At 39.9% G+C, this 23,647-nt stretch overlaps 1 protein-coding gene across 15 annotated transcripts in view; it reads left to right on the forward strand.

Moving 5' to 3' along the window:
• Syne1 (spectrin repeat containing nuclear envelope protein 1) overlaps window positions 1-23,647 on the forward strand; it is a 428,203-nt gene that overhangs the window by 215,378 nt on the left and 189,178 nt on the right. For all 15 annotated transcript variants that reach the window (XM_078018867.1, XM_078018877.1, XM_078018878.1 and 12 more), the window contains 14 exons: window positions 1,249-1,385; window positions 1,909-2,086; window positions 4,281-4,463; window positions 7,396-7,539; window positions 7,893-8,048; window positions 9,420-9,584; window positions 10,970-11,142; window positions 12,455-12,608; window positions 15,165-15,308; window positions 16,107-16,271; window positions 19,573-19,890; window positions 21,407-21,562; window positions 21,705-21,875; window positions 22,472-22,798. In XM_078018867.1, the coding sequence (XP_077874993.1) occupies window positions 1,249-1,385; window positions 1,909-2,086; window positions 4,281-4,463; window positions 7,396-7,539; window positions 7,893-8,048; window positions 9,420-9,584; window positions 10,970-11,142; window positions 12,455-12,608; window positions 15,165-15,308; window positions 16,107-16,271; window positions 19,573-19,890; window positions 21,407-21,562; window positions 21,705-21,875; window positions 22,472-22,798 (2,571 nt within the window). The remainder of the gene's footprint in view (window positions 1-1,248; window positions 1,386-1,908; window positions 2,087-4,280; window positions 4,464-7,395; window positions 7,540-7,892; window positions 8,049-9,419; window positions 9,585-10,969; window positions 11,143-12,454; window positions 12,609-15,164; window positions 15,309-16,106; window positions 16,272-19,572; window positions 19,891-21,406; window positions 21,563-21,704; window positions 21,876-22,471; window positions 22,799-23,647) is intronic.

Genomic DNA, 23,647 nt, shown 5'->3' on the forward strand with positions numbered 1-23,647 from the left:
GAATTTCCAGAATGATGTGATGAAGATGTAAAAGGAGTGAGTGATTGAAGGGACTCGAGTGCAACGAGAGCATCGCTGGCATGGAGTGAGAGGGGACACACGTGGGAAAGGCCAAGATGATCCTTAGACATCTCTTGCACAGCAGGGGGAAGACAGTGGTACCCTGTACCAGGATGAGGCTGCAGCCTAGACCTGGTCTATTGATGAGGGATGTGATTTCTCTACAGATCTGGATCATCTCAATAAATATCTTTGTCTAAAAATATCATCTGGGCCATCTCAATAAATATCTCTGAGGATCATAAGAGTAACAGCAACACTATTTGAGTCATTACTCATCTGTGGGTCCTTCCTCCTTAACTTATTTTAGCTTTTTATTTTTCATAACCACTATCCACTTAGTCTCATCTAAATATCCAGGAATCATTTTCCCACTAATTTTGCTAATTAGGCGTCTATCAGTATGCCAGGAATTGTGATAAGTATTTGACACTCATGAGCTCACTTCCTCCTGTGACAGTCCTATAAGAGGAATGCTGTAATTGCAAATCGTCCTGCATTACCAGGTGACCATGGTTTTGATTTCAGAGTTGTACTCATCAAGCCCTGAGACTTTATTTTGGATTAAGTACATACAGTACTGTGATTATCCACATCTCTCTCTCATCAATTGAATTATGAAGTCTTCCTTTATTTATTGGAGGAAAGGTACCCAAGAATCCGGGAAAATGTTGGACACATAATAGACTTTAAGAATGAAACTAGGAGATGAATGAACTGCTAGTTTAGTTAGATAGACCTGTGGATTATAAAGAATTCTGAATGTCAATTAATTGTATGTACTCCATGAAATCAATTACTACATATATCACTAATCTAAAATAAATGTTGCTTTCTTCAAAATGATCTTTCTTTACCTTTACATAATATACACATCCCCTAATGATCTAACCAGACTATTTTTAATAATTTAGGATATTTTTTCTTTTTCTTATCTCAATTTGAGTCATTTGACCACTTAAGCTTTTGTCTATTTTACATTTGATGCTGAAGTATATATTTGTGGCTAGAAAAGAATACAGGTGAGGTCCTACAAATAGGCCTCACTTCTTTACTGAATTTACTATATTATTTTGTTCCTCACTAATAATTCATATGATTTAAATCACTAATAATGATTTGTGCATACATAATGTGAGGATATGGAAATTACTTAATTTAAATGCTTGTTTTTTTTCTCTCTCTTAGGAAATCCTAGATGCTCTACAAAAAGCAGAGCCCACAACCGAGGATCTAAAGTCTCAGCTCAATGAACTTTGTCGATTTTCCAGAGACCTGAGTACTTACAGTGGGAAAGTTTCTGGCTTGATTAAAGAATATAACTGGTGAGCAAGAACCTTCCAGGTGTTCAAAATATTTTGTTTTTATTTTCTTTAATGTCTCACTATGCTGCCTGGGCTGGTCTTAAATTCCTGGCTCTCAAGAGATCCTCCTGCCTTAGCCTCAGGAGGAGGTGGGACAACAGGCACCATCACCATCTCAGCTTCAAAATATTTTTATACAAAGTTAGAGCTAAACTGAGCATGGTGGCACATGCTTGTAGTCCCCGCTACTATATTCCAACTGAGGTGGAAGATCACATGAGCTCATGAGTTTAAGATCAGGCTGGACAACATAGTGAGACCCCATCTCAAAAAGAGAAAAAAAAAAAAGTAAAGAAGAAAGAAAGAGGAAACTTAGACCAAGTAGAAGCTATTTTAAGTGTGATTTCAATAATAATTTTAGTTAAGCATAAAATACATTACTAAAAGAAATAAATGTATATTCTAAGAACTCATTTCTATCAAATATTATTTTAATCAATTTTATCTTTTTCCTTTTCATTCAATTTTCAAATCATTTTTTCAGTCTTTGTTTGCAAGCATCCAAGAGCTGCCAGAATAAAGAACAGATTTTGCAGCAAAGGTTTAGAAAAGCCTTCCGGGATTTCCAGCAGTGGTTGGTTAATGCAAAGGTCACTACCGCCAAATGTTTTGATATACCTCAGAATATTAGTGAAGTGACGACAAGTCTTCAGAAAATACAGGTAAGAATTTATCTGTTAATTCTAATAAGAGGGGTTAATTAGATTAGAAACGTGCCTTGCATATGAAAGTTTTGCTTAACAAAATCAAATTTCAAATAAATGCTTGACTTGAAACAAGGGAAAAGAAAGTAGTCCATTTATATTCATAAATGCATGCTATTTTATGTATTAATGAGAAGTTAGGAGATAATCAAAGCTCTTGTATGCAATGAGCAATGAGCCTGTACATTCCAAGTGGATTTTTGCATTCAATTTTCACTCCAACCACATTAGGAACTGTGAGGTTCTTATGGTTCTTATTTCCAATATACAAATAGGGTCAAAGAGTTTTAATGAAGTCACAGAGCTGATGTGTAAAACAGCAATAGTTACAGCTGGATTTTGCTTGAGTTTGGAGGGGTTTTTTTTTCCTAGTCTTCCTTCATCTAACTTCAACTTTGCGGTGCCATCTCATACTCCACCTTCAACCCCAACAATTTTTATACACAGTAGCATTGTGTTTCAAACTTTTGCATGTCTGATTTTTCTGATTACAAACAGTCTTGAGTGATTGCTTATGAAATTTGAGTGGTTTTTTTTTTCCCCCAGAGAGGGCATATGTACATAGAAAACCATGTGTAAGTGCCCACAGATGAAGTTTCTTTGCTGGAAGCAATCTCTGAAGTGGTACTGTCCATATACATTTGACTTTTAAAATTTTTTGTTCATAATATAGTGAGATAACTCTTGCTTTGAAAATTTTCCCCTTTGAAAATTCTTCCAGTTTTTCTCCAAGCTAGGGAGTAGAATCTTCGAGCATCAATTACCAGCTTGCCTGTGCTAGAGAAACTCAGTACAATTTTTGAGGCCAGGCTTTTCTCTGACCCAGTCCCATGGATGGGGGTAGTACCTCCATTAAAACAGTTATTCTGGTAAGGTTCTATATAAGTTCATTTTTCATGACTATAATGATATGCCTGAGGTAGGCTACTTTGTAAATAAAAGAGGTTTATTGTGCTCACAGTTCTGAAGGTTCATGGTCATGGCAGTGGTGTCAGCTCAGCTCTAAGTGAGGATCTCATGGCAATGGCACCACAATGGCAGGAGCACATGGAAGAACAAGAGACCTCATCATCAGACAGGAAACCAAAGAGACTAGGAAGAAGCCAGGCTTGCCCCTTAAGAATAATCTTCTGAGAACTAACTCTGGATCCCAAGAGAACAAACTGAATTTCCCCAAGGCCTGTCCCCAGGGACCTACTTTGCAATAGGCTCACCTCCTAATATTGCCACACCAAGGTTCAAGCTTCCAATACAGGATCCTTGGAAGACAAACTATACCCAAATTATAACAAGCCTCTTTCATCAAAATCCACAATACAGAACATCCATGCTTCTGTTTCTTGCTAGAATAAATAACCTTGAGCTTATGCTTTCCATGTCTTTTCCATTGCATAAAATATTATGCAACATTTTCACCTGAAAATGTCAATGGCTATTTACTGTATAATGTAGAGTTTTTGTTATTTAGGATGAGATCCCTCCTTGGATCCAGCCACATCATGGGGAAAAGTACATGCTGTGGCCACACTCTTGAGTTACTCTTGGCATTATGCCATTGACTTGTCCTTCATAAAGACAATCCTAAAAATTACTCTGCTGTTCTCTTTTTATAAACTGCTAATCATGGTGCCATTTACTCCATGTAACAGTGTTTACTTCATTAAGATTCCCAGGGAAATTCATCTGCTGTTTCCTTCTAGGAACAGCTGTGCTTCTGCTGAGCAGATGGTTTGTATTGCACAGGTCTTGTGAGTCCAGTCCCGTACCTGGTTGTGTTTACTCTTGTTTTGGAAGCTAGGATGCTCAGAGTCAAAATCAAGCTCCACCAATTACACAGAACTACAGGGCATTATTTTGTAATGTAAACTTAGCCAGAGATCATTTTGCAACTCTTATTTTCTCCTGATCCTCATTTCCTCTCGTTTATTTTTTTTTATTTAATAGTTCATAGTTCATAAGATATCTCACAACCTTTTTGGAATAAGCCAGGATTTATATTAATAAATAAAATACCTTACAACTTGACAATTAAAGGAAGACCTAGGTTACTTAGCATATGAAAATAGTTTATTTCTTCTCTTCACACTAAGAAATACATGGGGAAAAAAATCAAAGAATTTTCAAATATAGCATATTTTGCCTTTCTTTCTAGGAGTTTTCATCAGAAAGTGAAAATGGGCAGCATAAGCTGAACACGATGCTGTCAAAGGGAGAACTTCTGAGTGCTCTGCTGACCAAAGAGAAAGCAAAAAGTGTCCAGGCCAAGGTTGAAACTGCAAAAGAAGATTGGAAGAGCTTTCATTCAAACCTCCACCAAAAGGAATCTGCCTTGGAGGTATGATATGGCTAACCACAGGGTCCTCTTTGTTGTCAGTTAAAACATAGTTTCAGTGAGTCCAAGGACCTCGTCAATAATTGTAGTCACCACTCTTTGAATGTTGGTGGACAACTGAATAGCTCTAAGACAGCTCGGTGCTGGAAGTGTGAGCAATCCTGAGGAAGGAGGTGGCTTCTTGCACAGTAGGGCCTCTCACCACAAACTTGCCCAAGCACATTCACTAGGGAACATTTAAGCACAGTACTGAATGTTTCATTTGAAGTAACTCAAGTTTGGGAGATATTCCTTTATGGCTACAAAATGCTAGTTATGAGAGGACGTAACTTATGAAAACATCAGGTAGTAGGTTTTTTAGGGGTTAAGTGTGCAAAGAGAGAAAGTTGATGCCCTTTCATTTTCTACAGAGACCATTTATTATGAGCACAGGGTTCTCACTGCCACACTGCAAAGGTTTTGTTCTTCTACGATCATCTATTTAACATATCCACTCTTCTCTCAAGGAAAATACGCAGAGGCATGGAGAAGAGAACATCTTTCCCTTTTAAAACAATACTTCCTGGAAAAATAGATCCTGAATGTAATCATGACCATAATTAGTGGGGCAGGAAAAAATAACTGTAGAGAACTACTATTCAGGGAGAGAAAGTGAGTATTTCCTTAATTCTCTCCTAACGCAGGAACTCGATGCTAACAGCTACCTTTCTTCCATCGCAGGCCTCATTTGATTACTAGTGTGGCAGCCATTGTGCAGAGCCCGAAATTCTACCACTAAGCCTGTAGGAATCCTTAGTGTAATGTGCCCTGAGCTCTGAAGCATCCACGGTGATTGCAAAATTACCTTGTTCAAGAGAAAAGAGGAAGAGGAGGAGAAGGGCCTGTCTCCTTAATCTGCCTCTCTTCATGATGGGTGTAACTCTTTGATTTGGTGCATGTCTTCCTTCCTCCCTCCCTTCTGTCCTATTAGGAATATATATATATATATAAATAAAATAATGACTATAATAAGCCAGGCACTGTGTGGCTGAGAGGGCCAATCTGTTGCCTTGCCTCAGAGAGTTTACTTTCTGGAAGGGTAACCGTCCCCAAAGAGCTATTTGTAATCTAATACAGGCATGTTCAGGGGTAGAAGTCACTCATAGACAGATGCCACTGACTATTTAGAGAAGTCAAGGAAGGTGTCCGGAGAGGTGACATTTAAACAGAATACCGATGGCCGAGCATTCTTTGAATTTGCCACCGTGGGCATGAATTCCACCTAGAAGGAACTGAATGCACAGGGCCCAAGTGTCATGAGTGCCAACAATGAATGGGGGATGTTGAGAAGTCTGATACTGATGTGAAATTTTACAGCAACAACAGAGATAAAACCGGAGACAAAGATTAGGGCCAGACAGTGAACTATCTTTTGTACTAAGCAGTTTGACCTTGACTCTTGACTAGAGTTCCTTATCTGAACCCAGACAGTTTTCCTAAGGATAAAACCTAACATCCTATTGTAGGGCATAGGAAGAAAATAAATTCATTCCATAAAATGGATGTTTTGGGGCACTGAGAATTAATTTGCTCCTAGAACCTAGTTGAGAAAGGCGGAGTCAGCAATCTGCAGGTCTTTAAGCTAGAGATAAACTTGTTAGCTCACTGAGCACAGCATGGACCAGATGGGGAATAGTGAGTAGCTGGAAGACCAAAGAAAGCTTTTCATAATGGTCCAGCTAAAAGAAATGAGGGAACAAATTAAGGAAATAATAACAGGATGGCAAATTCACCCCCAAGGTAAAGCTCAACAGGATTTGGTTGTTAATTATACAAGGGGCATATGGAAGAAGTTAAGTGTGAGTCCTCAGTTTCTAGAATGCATGGATGATGATGCCATCAACGGAGACATGATTATGGAAAGGATAATAATTCATTCAATTTAGTTTACATTAAATTTGGTGTGCCTGTAAGACATTCAACTATTAATGTCTTAACTGTCCAAAGTACTCCCATAGCCTACCCATCTCCCTCAGAGGTGAGAATAGAGACACCAGTGTCCCCTCACAGTAGATATCCCAGGCTGGCACAGATGGGGCCTAGGGCATTCTTCCACAGGCTCTGTTAGTCTGTGCTACTTAGATGTTTCAGCTAACTTTATAGACTTGCTTTTGGACAAAACTATCCTGAAGTGCTGATTTAATTTTTACACTCTTTAATTGGTTCACATGGTAGTCTAAACAACATTAAAATTCACATCAATTTAGCACTTTATAAGTAATGGACAGCAGATATAGACATCTTTGCTAATGTGAAATGGAACTGTAATGACATGCTATTAACTTTGGGGCTAATAGTTTCCTCACAGACTGTCTATGAGTATTTACAACATTCTTAGATAAGAAGCACACCATACTATTTGATATTTTCTCTTTCGAAATCAGAATAAACTTTACTGAGAACATAAGAAACATGTAAACTAGATTGATTGATAGATTAGATAGATAGGTAGATAGATAGATGATTTATACTTCTGCAAGGTACCATGGGGTGTCCTGGGAAGTGCAAGGCACAGATTCTCCCTTCCCAGGATTCATAAGCTAGGCATGGAGACCAGCCAGCCTGCAGCAGGTGAAAATCACAGTGTAGCCAGTCTGTGATAAAAATCTGTAACCACTGGCATAAAAACAAATGCCTAGAAGTGAGAAGGTGGTGTGATCTCTTGGGTTTTGCTCAGAAAAGTTATAGAAACATATATTTTAAGCAGGTTAACTATAGAACGTTCTTAAAGGATGTTCAGAAATTATACTGGTATCCACGTGAAGAACAAAACCTCCCAGAAGCAGGGAACATGGGCAGTAGGGGTGGTTCCAGAGGGAAGTAGGCTTTGAATTGCAAATAAAGAGGTTGGTGCTTGACTTTTGTTTGCTTTGCCCCTGATACTAAAACCCTGCAGAATCTAAAGATCCAAATGAAGGACTTTGAGGTAAGCGCAGAACCTGTGCAGACCTGGCTGAGTAAGACGGAGAAGCTGGTCCAGGAAAGCAGCAGCCGCCTCTACGATCTGCCAGCCAAGAGGAGGGAGCAGCAGAAGCTCCAGGTGATGAGACCTGATGCCTTGGAGAGCATCTTTGTCCCTTCCTCTGTCCACTAGGCCTGCGTTCAGATGCATGCTGGGCACTCTGGAGTTAGACTATGCCACCTTGAGATGTAGTCTGTCCCTCCCCTCTTTATGACAGCTACTGTATGTTTTCCTCCTTTCCTTTGAGGTTTGATTTGTTTCCTTCCCCCATGGTGCTCCACTTGTGTGTAGCTTGGAGATACAAAGGCCTTCAGGTGATGCCAATCGCTTGACAGTGTTTATTTCCATGTTCTGTGGTCCAGAGCTCCGTCCGTCCATCTGCCTTGTGCTTTCCCCCAGCCTCTGAATGGTAACTTGCTTGTGCTTTTCAGTCTGTCCTTGAGGAAATTCACTGCTACGAGCCTCAGCTCAACAGGCTGAAAGAGAAAGCTCAGCAGCTGTGGGAAGGACAAGCTGCCAGCAGGAGCTTTATGCACAGAGTGTCGCAGCTGTCTTCTCAGTATCTAGCGCTAAGCAATCTAACCAAGGTAATGCCTGCCGTGTGCTGTGTGTGAGTGCCATAGCGATGTTGGTGTTGCAGATTGGAGCTGTGCAGGGCGTCCATCTGACTCGCCCAAGGAGGGCATCTCCAACCCAGCAGTAAGACATGCAAGAGCCATCTCCCCAGGCTTGCAATCCAAGTGCATCATGTGTTCTGTGCCTCTTAGTGTGGTTCTCTGAAAACATGAAGGGAGGTTTCAAAGACCCAGGAGAATTCTTATCTCCACGAATGCCCCAAATACTTCATTTTTATTCCTGAAATGATATGTTCTTCAGGGCTTTGATTTTGGAGACTCAGGACATACACATAAGGCACAAGTCAGAGTTTTTGTTCCAAAACACCTTGAATTAAATTCCATTAGCAAAAAAAAAAAAGGACTCAAAGCAGTTGAAATTTTATCAGACTCAATGTAATGAGTTGGGAATAATCTTTTTTTTTTCCTAAATTCCACATATTCATTATATAGTGCTCAAAGATATACGGATTGAGAGTTTCAGTTTAGTTTCTAAAGCAGAGTTCAGAATTGTCAGTGATTTATATAACTGATTAAATATCTTCAACTAGCTTAGTAAAAAGGTAAATGGGACCCCCTAGGGCACATCGAGAGCAGTCAACCAGCATGATGCAAACCCATTCACAGGTATGCTGCAGGCCTGCCTTGGCCTCACTATTAAGTAAACTTACTTAAATAATTTGAGTCTGATAATTTAAATCTTCAATTTTCATTATTTCTAATTTAATTTAACTTCATAATTTAAGTCTTCAATTTTCAAATATTTCTATCATTGAGATAGTCACACTGATATATTCTACATTTATACTCATATTTACTCTATGAATAAGTCCCTTTTTTATTTTTTCAAGAATCAGGTACATGCCTAAAATTAGAATGAATGATGAACAACTTTTATTCATTTGTATTTACTTAGATATTAACAGGCAGTAAGTATTTGCTTTAAGAATTATATCCTAGCCTTATAAAGTCTACACTATGTTGGATATGACCTATAATTAAATAAAACAACATGAGTAGTCTCAGCTGTATTAAAATATCACACTGCACTCTGTAAATATGTGCAATTATTATGTATCAACTAAAATATATTTTATTATATATATATATATACGCACATATATATATAATTTAGAAATACTGCAAAATCTCAGGCAATTATTTTTTAAAATTGAAACGATGTATGTCAATAGGAGTAGGTGGTTTCAGTTGAGCCAAATGTGATAAACAAAAGCTGAAGACTATTATGACGAGGCATTAGGAGGAAATTCCATCAATTAAAGAAAGGTTTGGGCTGTGTAGGGTGGGGAGTGGAGAGTGAAAACCTGTCTCTGTCTTTCCCAGGAGAAAGTGTCGAGACTGGACAGAATCGTTGCAGAGCACAATCAGTTCTCCCTTGGGGTTAAAGAGTTGCAAGACTGGATGACAGACACCGTTCATATGCTGGATTCTTATTGTCACCCAACATCCGACAAAAGCGTGTTGGACAGCAGGATGCTCAAGCTTGAGGTGTGCATTTTAAGAGATCTCCGACTTGCAGAATTTGTTTTTCTCAAAATTTCTCAAGTTTCCTTCTACCTGATCTGATTAGATCACACCGTGTCTAATAGAAGTCTCAGAATATTTTGTGGGTGTGATACCATTTGCTAATGATTATGCCCAAGCATTCATGGATCATTTGACCCTAGATGTATTTGCCTAAAAATGCTTAACAAAATACAAAATAAAACCTAATGTGGCTGCTTGCTTGATATCCAGTTAAGAAGCTAGTTTAAAATTATATGACCCCATGTATTTTAAGAAAATATTTCAATGAAACTTTTTAGAAGGCAAAACATTGTCCACCTTATTCAACACATTTGCCTGCCTGTGTCAGTTAGTCTACTCTTCTCCTATCCTAAGGTATCAGTTCTATGTAGCATTTGTGATGAAAACAATTAATCTACCTTCATTCCTAATCATACCTTTCATTCATATCCCCTGGGCGCCTTGCAGAAGACTGGCACTGTGTCTTGACACCAAGGAATCAGACATGAGTAAGAAGTGGCCTTTGTCCTCAGGAATCTCATTGAGACTGAGGTTGAAATGCAGGGGAAAATAACAGATGGGGATGTGTGTATGGGTATCATGGAAACTCAGGTGTGGAACTATGCAAGGGGGGAGAGAGCTGAGAGGTGGAGCAGGTTTCTTAGAAAATCAGGTTCCTACCCAAGTATTTAAGAATCATGGAGGGAATTATCCTGGCAAAGGTGATTGAATGGAGATTTGAGAATGGCACCAGGGAGGCGGCAAGTATGAGCAAGAGAAAGAGCCAACGTGACATAAGAAGTTGGTAGCAGTCCCTTCTTGCTGTAGCAGACTCAGGGGCCATGAGAGGCTGAACCAGGACTGGGGTGGGGAGGGTTGTGAATATCCAGACAAAGAGCAGAGAAGAAGCTTTGCCTTTGGATGACACTACCAACTTTATAACTTTGAATCTAAACTTCCTTCTCACATGAGAAAGAATAAGGCTTATGAAGAACTTGGAGCCCAGAATCTATTTCTATAGAAATGTGTGTTAGAATCTCAACATTTATAAGCTCTGCATCCTGTGACCTTTGAGAATTCATGGATGCTACTAAAATATAGACTTCCTTCCCCTTGTTAAAACTAGGAACATAAAACGTCAGTGGAAGGAAGGGATCATTCAGAGAAAAATCAAAACCTGCAATGCCCAGGCCACTTAGAGACCAGCGGGTATCTGGTGACTGGCTCCTGGCACTCACCAGCAACTGACTTCCCATGGGGCCTCCATGGCATAGTTGCATATGCCACTTTCAGGAGCTCTGAAATATTTGAAGCTGTTGCCTATTTAACATGCGAATGACAAGGGGATTCTGTATTTGTTTCTACAGGCTCTGCTATCAGTGAAACAGGAAAAGGAGATTCAGATGAAAATGATAGTGACCAGGGGGGAATATGTCCTGCAGAACACTTCTCCAGAAGGCGTTCCTGCCATCCAGCAGCAGCTGCAGGCTGTGAAGGAGAGGTGGGCATCCCTCTTGTCTGCAGCCATTCGTTGTAAAAGGTAAGTAAAACTACACCCAAGCACTGGCAAGCCTTACTGAAGGATCAGCTTAATGTTTCAATAACAGGCTGTCCTGTGGCTCCTGCCCTTTCCTCCCTCCCTCCCTCTCTCCCTCCCTCCCTCCTTTCCTCCCTCCCTTCCTTCTGTCTGTCCCCTCCCCCTACTTTACCCCTTTTTCCTTCTCTCTCTCTTCTCATAGCAAAAGAAACTAGCAAGTATAACCTTGCATTTATGTTGCACTACAGTACTATGACTACATTTTAGTATAACTAACTAAACTAACTGTTATTGTTTGCTGTTTAAAATCAAAAAATAAATAAGTGCTTTGTATTAGAGAAATACTGTGATTAAAACTAAGTATTTATGAGGGAGATGACCCCTGGAGATACTAGCTAGACATGGGAAAGAAAGCCAAGTAAGGGAGGCAGGCATTAAAGGGTGTATTATCCAACAGGTTGCCTCGTGGGTCACCAGGAACTCACCTGGCTGGGTGACACAGGGAACTGTTGCACAGCATGTGCCTCAGAGTCATCCCACCCAAAGGCACAAAAGCAGAGGCATTTGCAGACACACTCCCATGAGTCAAAAGGGTGGAGGAGGGCTGGCCCCAGGGTGACAGTCCCCTGGCACTCCTCGTCTGCAGTGCCTTCACTCTGAAGGTGGATCAGGGATGAGAGAACATCCTAAGGCTGAGAGAGCTAGGGACTGGTAGAACAGAGCACTGGGGGTCTGAGGATGAGGACAAGGCACTGACAGCACCTGACACAGAGGCATTCAACTTGCAGCAGGAAAATCAGGCTCAGATGGTGAATGGAATTCATAGGATGAAAGGAATTAGGTACATAGCATACGTATGGACACAAAGAAGTACTTTTCTGCAAGAGAAATAACTGTTAGTATTTACTTGAAAGACTGTTACCCTATTTTCCCCTGGTGTTTTAATGACTTTTAAATCTCATGAAACATGGCTACTGTGCTTTTTCTTCCTTCTTTCTTTCCTGCCTCATGGTTTGTGTACAGTTCATTTGTCTCCTGCTCTGAATGTCTTGCTGGACTTGATAGAGTTGAGTGTTGGTTCTCTTTGTGCCCAGAGTTTCAGCTCAACAGAAAAGTCCTGCTCTTCCTGGGGGCCTTTTCTCTGGGGAGCTAGACCTGCATTCCATGAGCACAGGCGAGCTGCCCACTCGCCAGTCTGCCCCTATCCTGGGTCTCTGGATCCTCTGCTGACTCGAGTGGACACAAGAGGCACAGTGACAAAAGTCAGCTCCTAAGGACTCTCAGTAAGGATATTTTCCTTTCAAATCCTTTTCAGTCAGCTTGAAGGAGCTCTTTCTAAATGGACAAGCTATCAGGATGACGTCCGGCAGTTTTCCAGCTGGATGGACGGGGTGGAAGCCAGCCTCAATGAGTCCGAAAGGCAGTGTGCGGAGCTGCGGGAGAAGGTGACTGCGCTCGGCAAAGCCAAGGTTAGAGCTGGACTTCAGGTGCCAAGGATCTCTTATGGGCTTTTTTAGGATACCACAGTCAGATAAAAATGTTACCTGTATGCCAGGACTGCACACATAGAGAGATTATATTTTGGCCTTGTACTATCATTTCTAATGGCTTCTTAACTTGTCATTATTTTCTTAGTAAAAAATTCCTCTGCTAGGAAAATCATGTACACCTATATTTGGGGACACACACCATTTAAAATTTAGCCACTTATAAGACCTTTTCATAGCCTCTACTGTTCACCACCAGGAAGTAAAATGCTTCTTTTTATCAAGTCCTTTTGAATTACTACCCATGTGCACTTTTTCATAACATTTTCATATTAATACAGGACTGCATGTGAAGATTTTTTAAATAAATAATATTAAGGGTATGATCTTTAAACTATTTCATTGACAAGTCAAACATAAACTTGGGGAAACCTTTTATTTGTGGCTACAGCCCTGCTCCAGGGCAGGTGTGTTGGAATATCATGTCCTAAGCTGACCTTATTACCTGCTGCACTGAAATTCTTCAGCTTTTGTACTCTCAATTTGATTCTTGTGGATGGTTCCATACTGAACATACTGACTCATTTTCCCGGGTTCCTCCTTCCTCCTCCTCAGTCACATCATCGCCAATCCTGCTGATCCATCCCGTTCTCCTGAACTCCAGTACACCCTAATTTCTCACCTTGCTTCTTGTCTCCATCTCCTGTTATCTTAGTATCAAGGTGAACATCTCACCTCCCTTCCACTTGCCTCTAAGGTAACATTAGTCTCCCCCAAGGTCTGAAAGGATTGTTTTAATCTCCTCTGCCATCTTCCTCTCCTCCTCTCCTGCCCTCTCCTCTCTTACTGAATCTCATGCAATCTCTTCCCTCCTTGAGGCCTCCTCACTTTGCCTCTGCACCTGACAGCCTCCACTGACCTTTCTGAATTAGTCCAGAAATTGTTCTGGCTGCAGTACCCCTAAGCCAGCCCAGATTGTTCTATTCTCTCAGAGCACTTATATCATATTTCTTTGTAAATTTTGTGTCCCTCTCCCTCAGTGGTTAGAGGTGCTTAATTTTGTTTCCTCCTAAGCATTTGACTCTTTTTCAGATGCCAAGCAAATGATGAGTGGAAGTCATTTGAACGACTAAATGTTCTTATGTAACCTATGCAAGTCCCTTAATATTCTAGGTCTCTTTATGCATCTGTAATTTAGTATAATCATAATTTTCTGCTTCATAATTATCTACATTTATTACCTATTAAAATAATTAATCATCTAATTAATTAAACTATATATCTATTCAATCAGTATTTATGGAGAAGTTGCTGTAGGCAGGTATTGTGCTGCATTCTAGGTGAATAAAACAGGCAAAGCTGGGTTCTACTGGAAACGTATACACCAAGCAATAAGTAAACGAATCCATAAATAACTAGTAAGTTAGTACTATGAAATGTGAGAGGAAGTAATTTGGAAAGGGCTAATGTAGATTTTTTGAGATCAAGGCACAGGGATGGTCTGAAACAGGAACATCTCTCTGAAACAGAATGTACACTAAGCCCTAAAAGACTGTTTCTCTGAAACAGAATGTGCACTAAGCCCTAAAAGAGAAACTAGTCTGGGAGGCAGTTGGGGAAAGACAATTCTAGACAGATTAAGTAGAATGGGCACAGGCCCTGAAAGAAGCAAGGACCTGATGCAATCAGTGATGCAGAGGAAGGCAGTGTACTGCTGGACCAGAGAGAGGCAGGCAAAGGTGCCACGGGGTGATCAGGTCCAGGGACCTGATCACATGTAATTCCATGGTGGGGACCCTGAGGGTTTTCTACTCGGTCCTGCCACAGATGGGGAGATAACTGGTATTTTAAGCTGGGGAGTAACATATTTTATTTTTCAATCCTGAAACATTTTACCACAAAGGGATCTGTGGGGAGTATGGGACAAAGATTGGGGCAAGAATTGGTGGCAGGAACTCTGTCTAGGAGACAGCTGCAAAGTCCCAGTGAGGGATGAGGGCGCCTGGGCTAGGGAGCTTACAGGAGATGTGGGGACAATATCATGATCTCCTGGTAGGGGGAACTAACAGGGCTTCATTATGGATAGAAGGATGGAGAGGCAGGAACAACTGAAGACTTCCAGATTTCTGGATTAGCCATCTGGGAGGAAGTGGTAGCTTTTACTATTTGAAAAAGAGGTTGAAGGGAAAGTGCATTGTACAGGAGCTGGGGCAGAATGGGGATGGTGCAGAACTGAGCAGCCCATTTATGGAGAGATAAAGTTTGAGATAGCAAAGTAGAAATTTAAAGTAGTTAATTGCAAAATAGTATCTGAAGATCTGGAGCAGATATGAAATATACACAAAGACAGATATGCCTATGTACATTCACATGTGTATCTATATCATTTAGATGTGTAAAATGATAGATGGATGGGCAGATGGGTGACTTGAGGTCACTTGTCAACTACGTACTTGAAGTATTTTAGGTTTAGCAGTATCACTGATACAGTGGTACAGAGAGTAACTGTTTTATTTATTTATTTTAAATGTTCTCTAGTTGTTAAATGAAGAAGTATTGAGTCATAGCAGCCTGCTGGAGACCATTGAAGTCAAAGGCGCGGGCATGACAGAGCACTATGTCACCCAGTTAGAACTCCAGGATCTGCAGGAACGATACCAAACAATCAAAGAGAGAGCCAAGGTACGGCTAACCAGGCTCCTGGAGACCCACCCAAACTGGGGTGTTTGGAGCTGTGCTTATTTCAAGGCTCACTGATGTTCAGTAATGACACCCTTGTAAGACCAGACAGAACAATACAAGCAAAATGGATTTTAAGATTTTAAATGCATCTCTGGCAAAACCAAACAAAAACTTTCAAAATATTGTAAGCATTTATGAAAATTGCTGAGGTAGAAATAATATTCACTAAAAATTTCTAGAAATGTACCAATTTGACAAAAATTTGTTGGAGCTTTATAATGAAAACTTATAAATGCTATAGTCTATCGAAAAATGAGAATTTTTTAAAGTAAGAAATAATCATAATATTTATCATTTTTCAAATAGACCACATGAAGAAAATTAAAACACTTTTTAAGAACATATCCTACCTTATTTGACAGAGTTTAGAAAACTAAATCCAAAATGAGTCCAAATTCTCATCTAAGGCACAATAAAAAATATTCAATTTTCATCATTAACAAAAGTGAATTTTTATGAAAAGCAAAAATTCTGTGTAATGTTTCACAAAAAAAATGAGATTCAGGGAGTTAATTCAACAAAATGATCTTAAAATCCATTTTAATTCCTGAAATATTTGTTTCTTTATTTTGTAAATAAAATTTAAAGTCTTCTTATTCTTCTAGGAAAGCATTCATATTCTAATGATTTAAAAATTGTGCTTTTCTAAAATTCCAAAAATGGATTCATAGGGCACTTTGAGACTATGCATCATAATGCATTGCTTTCTCTCTAAATTCTTCTAAATGCTAATTGCAGGAAGTGGTTACTAAATCTGAAAAACTGGTTCGTCTGCACCAAGAGTATCAGAGAGACCTACAGGCCTTTCAGGTGTGGCTGGGACAAGAACAAGAAAAGCTAGACGGATACTCAGTTCTAGAGGGTGATGCGCACACCCATGAGACAACCTTGCGGGACCTTCAGGTAAAATCTACTTTATCCTAAAACAAAGATTCTTCCTTCTGAATGTGGAATTATTTTTTTGAGCAATAGAACCTTGACATAATGTGACTTTGAGTCCTATAGAGAGCTTTATGCATATTAACTACAGTCCTGGTAATGTTTGATCCAGAGCATTCCGGGAGTTTGGTAATAAATGAGAGTTGATCATTTTGTGGGCAGTTTAGATCAGCAAGACTGGCTGTTGGGCTGTTTAGCCCACTACCAAGGTGCCCCCTAACAGGAGTGGCCAGAGATCTAGAATATGGTAGTGACTGACACTCCTGCTTTTCGAGTTCCTGAAAGAGTCTTATATGTGGGACATACAGGAATTGATGAAATGTGATGCTACTCTGAGAAAAACTGGTAGAAATATCTTGGACAATCTGGTTTCAAGAAGAACCTTCCACATTGCTGAAGATATAGACCCAGGGTCAGAGTTCTAGAAGAAGAACTAGAAAAGCTAGAAAAATTATTGGCACTCAGGCCAATTAGCTACAATCTACGGTGAGATGTCAGACATTGGGGAAAGGGGTAGTAACATTTCTATTTACTCAATCCTTCCATTCATTGAATTCCTAACAGAATGCAGATGCCTTACTAGTTTCTTCAGGTACCAATGATTGAGTTATTATATCTATATCTTCCTTTGAGGAATTTGCAATCTGATAAGTAATCCAAACCCATAAGGTAGACAGCTATAATAATGAAGTAAGGCCAACATACACTAATGCAAGGGATCTTATGTTGTCATCAAAGAGGGGGCCCTTTATCTTACCATGAGAGGTGGGGAGGAGTCAGTGGCATGCCCCAAGAAGGGGTTCCCAGGAATACATGATAGAGATTTGGAGAAGAGTCAGTGAGACCACTCCATGCCCCATCAGTACTGTGTACAACCTCCTAACGAGCTGTCAGGCAGGATTAGAACTGGTTCATAATTGGGAAAGATGTCCCTTCAACTTGGACAAGATGGAAAAGTAGGGGCTTTCATGGTTATCATGGGTATATAAAATTTTGTTTCTGTTGGGTCTCGGTGTTGTATGATGTCAAGAGAACAAGTTTTGGATAGCAAGTTTGAGCTCTCATCCTTGGTAGGACCTGCCTCATTATGTGACTTTAGGCCCAAGAGAACCCTGACAGTTTCAGCTACAAAGTCATTATGCAGGTTAAGTGACAAGAGAGGGAATCTTTATTTAAATATCTGGTTTATTCGCAAAATAAACAAATAGAAGTTAGAAGGGTGACAATTTTGTGTGCTTGCTCAAGAGTCTTATTCATCCTATCTTAAAAGAATAAGATGTCCTAATCCTCCAGGCTTAGCTGCTGTAATTTATTTGAGTACTGTTGACTGTTTTCTGTGAATAACCCTCTCAGCACTTCACTCTGGACAGGCAAAGGAACTGGGCCAACAAGTTACCAGATGTTTCTCTTGTTTCTGGTCAGAAGAATACATTGCACTTCAGTCAGATTAATTGCCCAAATCTAACTCCAACCTCTGGCTTCCCAATCGTTAATTCTTACACTGTCACATTTGGGTCACTACATATGTTCACAAGCATGGAGGACACAGAGGCAGGAAGCAGTGGTGGAGCACTGTGATGCTCCAGGTGGGAACAGAACTTCTTCATGATCCTGCTGTCCTCCTGCAGTGGTGCAGGGATCCGCCAGCAACATGGCCCATAAGCAGGAGTTACTTTATGTGAACCAAAGCCCTAATTTGAGTCATAGAACATTTATCTATATCTAACTATCAAACTGTTTTCTTGTCAGCATAAATACTTGAGATATTGGAAATATAAGAATTTGCCTTGGAGAAGGATGATTTGTTTAATAGATTAAACTATCTTATCATATACAGGAAGGGTGATATACTAGGAATATTTAATAAACCAGGGCAGTGGTCAGTTCACTCCAGCTCCTGGCTCTAAGGTCTGTGCTTTAAGTCGAGTGTTTCTAGAACCCCACCACCACCTTCCTTCATGTGCTATCTGCGGCTGTAAAACTGGTGCACTGGCAAAGCGGTTGTAGCATAGATCAAAAGGCCCATAGAGCCTAAAATTCTTACTGTCAGGCCCTTTTTATAAAAAATCCACTGACCTTGAATTAGGAAAAAAGATTACAAAAAACTACCTTGGACATAGTCTAAGAATTTTGGAACACAATCACTGTATTTGTGGTCATTTGGATGACAGTTTTCCCATATAGATTGTTGTTCTTTTTCTGTGTACCTACATAGTCACATTACATCATTCTAGGAGTGACTTTATATCTGAAGAAAAATGTTCTATTAGTTGGAAACATTTGAAATAGCTATATTTCTGTAAAAATGATCAGATACAGAAAATTCAAATGGTTCTATGTAATAGTAAGTACTTCTTTCATAATACTATATGTTTACAAAATATGTTGGTACCTTGAACATTCTTGGAGACATTTGACTTAATTCCTTTTACTGTAGATGATCATATCAAGAGATAATATGGATTAAATTTTTGTGTGACTAGAAATAAATGTATTTCATCTTGTTTTGCCAACATCTTTAAAGATACAAGATTTTTTTTTTCTTTCTTAAAGAGTTTATGCTATGCTACAAGTTCAGTATGAATCAAGTCTTAGAGCTTATGCTCTTTGGTAATTGGGGGCTTGTGCCTGAGCGAAGGAAATATATTTGTACCTGGAACACCTGGTGGGCAGGTGTCAACCTCTCCCAGATTTGTGTGCCTCCAGACCCAACTTTTCTTGACCACAACATTCCCTAGGGTATAGCTCTGGCAAGGATCCTTCCTTAGCAAAAAGGGGACCCATTGTTCCTTTCTCAGCCACAAGTATAACACTGAGCTCACTTAATGTCACAGCACCAGGCCTCAGGCACTCTAAGCTGATTATGAGCCGTAATGAAAGTAGGTTATTCTTTTGAACAATAGTCCTTTAATCATGAGTGGTTTTGCCTGTGAACTGGAAAGTCAAATATAGTACAAATCATCATGCAGTTAGATAAATTCTCTCACATCCCATATTTCAAGTATTTATTCAGAAACTGGTGATTGGAAAAATTGGAGGAGGGGGTTTACATGTTGATAATTTTAATTAGAAAAATTTCAGAATCTTTTTCCAAACTTGGGAAACAATATTCAGTGTTTGGTACACACTTTTTATAGCCTGGAATGAAATCATTTATTTCTGGCATGAGGTTCAAGCTGGTCCAGTTGGCTTGGGTGAGATGACACAGGTTGACCCCTCACAAATGTGAGATATGAGGAGTGACAGCCATACCTTTGGTCCTCAGGAACTGCAAGTGCACTGTGCAGAGGGACAGGCACTGCTCAATTCAGTGCTGCACACCAGAGAGGACGTGATCCCATCAGGCATCCCCCAGGCAGAGGACCGGGCGCTCGAGTCGCTCCGGCAGGACTGGCAGGCTTACCAGCACAGACTGTCTGAGACCCGGATGCAGTTCAACAACGTAGTGAACAAGCTGAGGCTGATGGAGCAGAAGTTCCAGCAAGTTGATGAATGGCTAAAAAAAATGGAGGAGAAAGTGAGTCTCAGGACCGGACGTCAGTCTAACCGAGCCACCAAGGAATTACAGTTACATCAGTTGAAGGTGGGACTCGTGGAAATGTCTCATCCTTGTTAAATCTTGCATATTTGGTTTCATTACGATATTTAGCAGCTGCTTGTCCAAGGCTTAGATGTCACAAAATTAATTTCTGCTTGCCTAGAAATTTAAAATAAGTGGACCATTCTTCTTCCAGTAATTATTTTGCAGATTAGTCTTTGGTAGGATATAGTTTAATGGAAATATTTTGTATTTTCTTCCCATGCATTTTTACCTTGCTTTGCAAAAATACATGAATGATAGCATGATAATCATTTAAGTTTTTGGTTCTAATGTGAGATTGCTCTTATGTGGTATATTCATACTTTAACATTAGTCTTATTCTAATTTTTATGCTATTTCCATGCTCACATCTAAAATAATGCATATACCATGGGATTTTTTTTTATGATTCACCATTTTTATAACCAATGTAGATGCAACAAATGACATAAAACTTATATACCACTTCACTTTTTAAAAAGTATTTTAACTAGTATGGAGATTCCTCAAAAGACTAGAAATGGAACCATTATATGACCCAGCTATCCTACTCCTTGGTATTTATCCTGAAGAACTAAAATCAGCACACTATAGTGAAACAAGCATACCAATGTTTACAGCAGCACAATTCAGAATAGCCAAGTTATGGAACCAGTCCAGGTGCTCATCAACAGATGAATGGATAAAGAAAATGCATTATGTAAGCACAATGGAGTTTTATTCAGCCATAAGGAAAAATGAAATTATGGCATTGCCAGTAAATGAGTGGAGCCCGAGAAGATCATGCAAAGTGAAAGAAGCCCAACTTAGAAAGTCAGGGGTTGAGTGCCTTCTGTCATATGCAGAAGCTAGAGAAAAATAAGAGGTAAAAAGGAGATCCCATGAAAATAGAAGGGAGATCAGTGGAATAGAAAAGAAGGGAGAGAGGAAGAGGAGAGAAGGATGGGAAAAAGGGAAAATCTGTGGAATAAAGTTGGTCAAATTATGCTATGTACAGATATGAATACTCCACAGTGAATCTCACCCTTATGCAGACATATAGAGCACCAATTTTAAAAAGCTACAAATTAATAGAAGGAAGACCAACAGAGTAGAGTAAGGGGAACATGGTGGGGAAAGAAAAGAGGAAGGTAAGGGGAAGCACTGGGAGTGAATTGGAGCAAATAATATTCCATACACATATGATTATGTCCAAATGAACCCCCAATATTACATATGACTAAAATGCAGTAATAAAAATGTCATAAGAAGAGGGTAAAAAAGGTTTTTGAACTGAAGTATAATACATGCAGAAAAGTACCCAAACTCAGAAGCATGCATACAGTTTTTATCATCTTGTTTGTTGCAAGACAAATTTTTTCACTAAGATTATATAAAACATGTTCTCAAAATTATATCTTGCAATATATTCTAAACACCTGCTGAAATCATGCTTTATCAAGAAGATATTCATAGGTTTTGTCTTAGTCAACAAAGGCTGGGGGTGAGTCTCTTCCCCTCTGATTCTTTGTCATTTCAGAAGTGGCACGATGAAGTGGCGGGGCACAGAGATGAGGTGGAGGAAGTGGGCGCCAGAGCACAGGAGATCCTGGACGAGAGCCATGTGAACAGCAGGATGGGCTGCCAGGCCACACAGCTGACCTCCCGATACCAGGCCCTGCTCCTCCAAGTCCTGGTGAGTGCATTGTCGGCTACTCAACGAGGCGCCAGCCAATCTTCCGCTCATCAGCCTCCATCCAGTAAGATGCACATCAATCCTCAGGGGCCCTGGCCCAGGTCTTTCATTTGTGGCTCCAATTTCTCTTTTTCTTTCCTAGGAACAAATAAACTTCCTGGAAGAAGAAATCCAGAGTTTGGAGGAATCAGAATTCTCTCTCAGTTCCTATTCCGATTGGTATGGCTCTACTCATAAAAACTTCAAGAATGTGGCGACTAAAATTGATAAAGTAGATAAAGCCATGATGGGGAAGAAGTTGAAGACCTTGGAGGTAGGCACACATTCTTCAGGTTTGTCTCTGATTTACCTTCTTCCTGTCACCTGCTGCCCCATTCCCCTTTGTAGATAACGGAAACGTGTGTTCATCCTGACCACACATTTAATGATCCTGATTCTGCATTTCATCCAAAACTCCAAGGTTAAACACTCTTTAAACTAAAAGCTGGCTTTCAATTATTTGTGATGTGTCATATATCTAAATGACATATACACAGCTGCCCACAATGTCTTAAACTAAATTCCAGTTTGTCACTTGACTATTAAGAGAGAAAAACATCTGTCTCAAATTTATGATTTGTTATGGTTTTTTGCCTTAACAAATAGTTTTAACTCAGACCCCTATGGAGATTGCTGAGAATAAGGGCACCACAAGTTTGTTTGTTTTTTTAAGTCTTTGATTTAGAAATAATAATAAAAAAATTCTATTAAAGAAATGAAAAGAGAGTTTCTGATTCCTGACAGCTCAGACCTCAGAAATTTATTTTAAGAGGATATAGAAGAACAAAAAAATGGGACTTAAAAGCCTTTTCTTTAAGAGGAAAGAAACTAGACTACCTGTATCTGCTTTCTATTCACTGACTTTTGCAGGTTTTGTTAAAAGACATGGAGAAAGGCCACAGTTTGCTAAAATCAGCCAGAGAGAAAGGTGAGAGGGCTGCTAAGTATCTGGAGAACGGTGACGTAGAGACATTAAGAAGAGAGATCCATGACCACGTGGAGCAATTGAAGGAACTGACCAGCACTGTTCGGAAAGAGCACATGACCCTGGAGAAAGGTCTTCACTTAGCAAAGGAATTCTCAGATAAATGTAAAGCCCTGGCCCGGTGGACCGCAGAGTACCAGGAAGTCCTACGTGTTCCTCAGGAGCCCAAGATGGAACTGTACGAGAAAAAAGCTCAGCTGTCCAAATACAAGGTAGTGCCCGGCTGCCACGGGCAGATGTGGTGGAGGGCTTGTGGGTCCCCATGGGGGGGAGGTGATTCCAGATGTGCATCTCCCCGACGGTGCTGATAGCTTCCCTGATGGCTCTGTTCCACTAGTGGCCAGTGATGTCGTTGTAGTGAGTGAGTTTATTTAACTAAAATACCTTGCCTTGGAGCTATTTTTTCCCATTCAGGAATCCGATATCCAAAAGTTTGAACTATCAGTTTATTGACTGTGACAATCAATATATGGAGAATTATCTGGAGGATCCCTATACCTGATAGCGTGACCCAGGTATGGGGATCCTCCAGATAAATCTGCTGTCATCAGGACCCTGTACTTATAAATTTTACCTGTCCCCTGTGAAGGCTTGCGGGGGGGGTAACGAACAATTTGTGTACGTTGATACAGCAGGAGAGGGAGCCGTTTATTGTAGGACAACAGAGCTATTTATACATTTTGCACAGCTTATCTTAATTAGCATAAACTAGATACATCAGTCAACCAATAAGGAATCTCCACACTTAATAGCTCACTTTTGTTACTTCTCAAACCACTCCCTCTGGCATTTTGCCAGGCACCATCCAGACTTGTTTATGAACTCTAACATTCCTCTGGCAAAATACCACGTGTTATTTTGACTTGTCTACAGACCTTAACAAAGGCTGTCACTCATCCTTTGGTATTGAAGGCCTTGAAGCTGGCCTGTAAATTGAAAAATGGGATATCATATCTGAAAATAATAAGTTCTACCTATCCAACTGTAGCTAAACACCTTAGAAAATTTTGAAAAAAAAATATATGATATAGGTACAGACATTTCATCTGCTCAAATTTTTG

Source organism: Ictidomys tridecemlineatus, chromosome 8, assembly GCF_052094955.1.
Source record: "Ictidomys tridecemlineatus isolate mIctTri1 chromosome 8, mIctTri1.hap1, whole genome shotgun sequence".
Lineage (NCBI taxonomy): Eukaryota > Metazoa > Chordata > Mammalia > Rodentia > Sciuridae > Ictidomys > Ictidomys tridecemlineatus.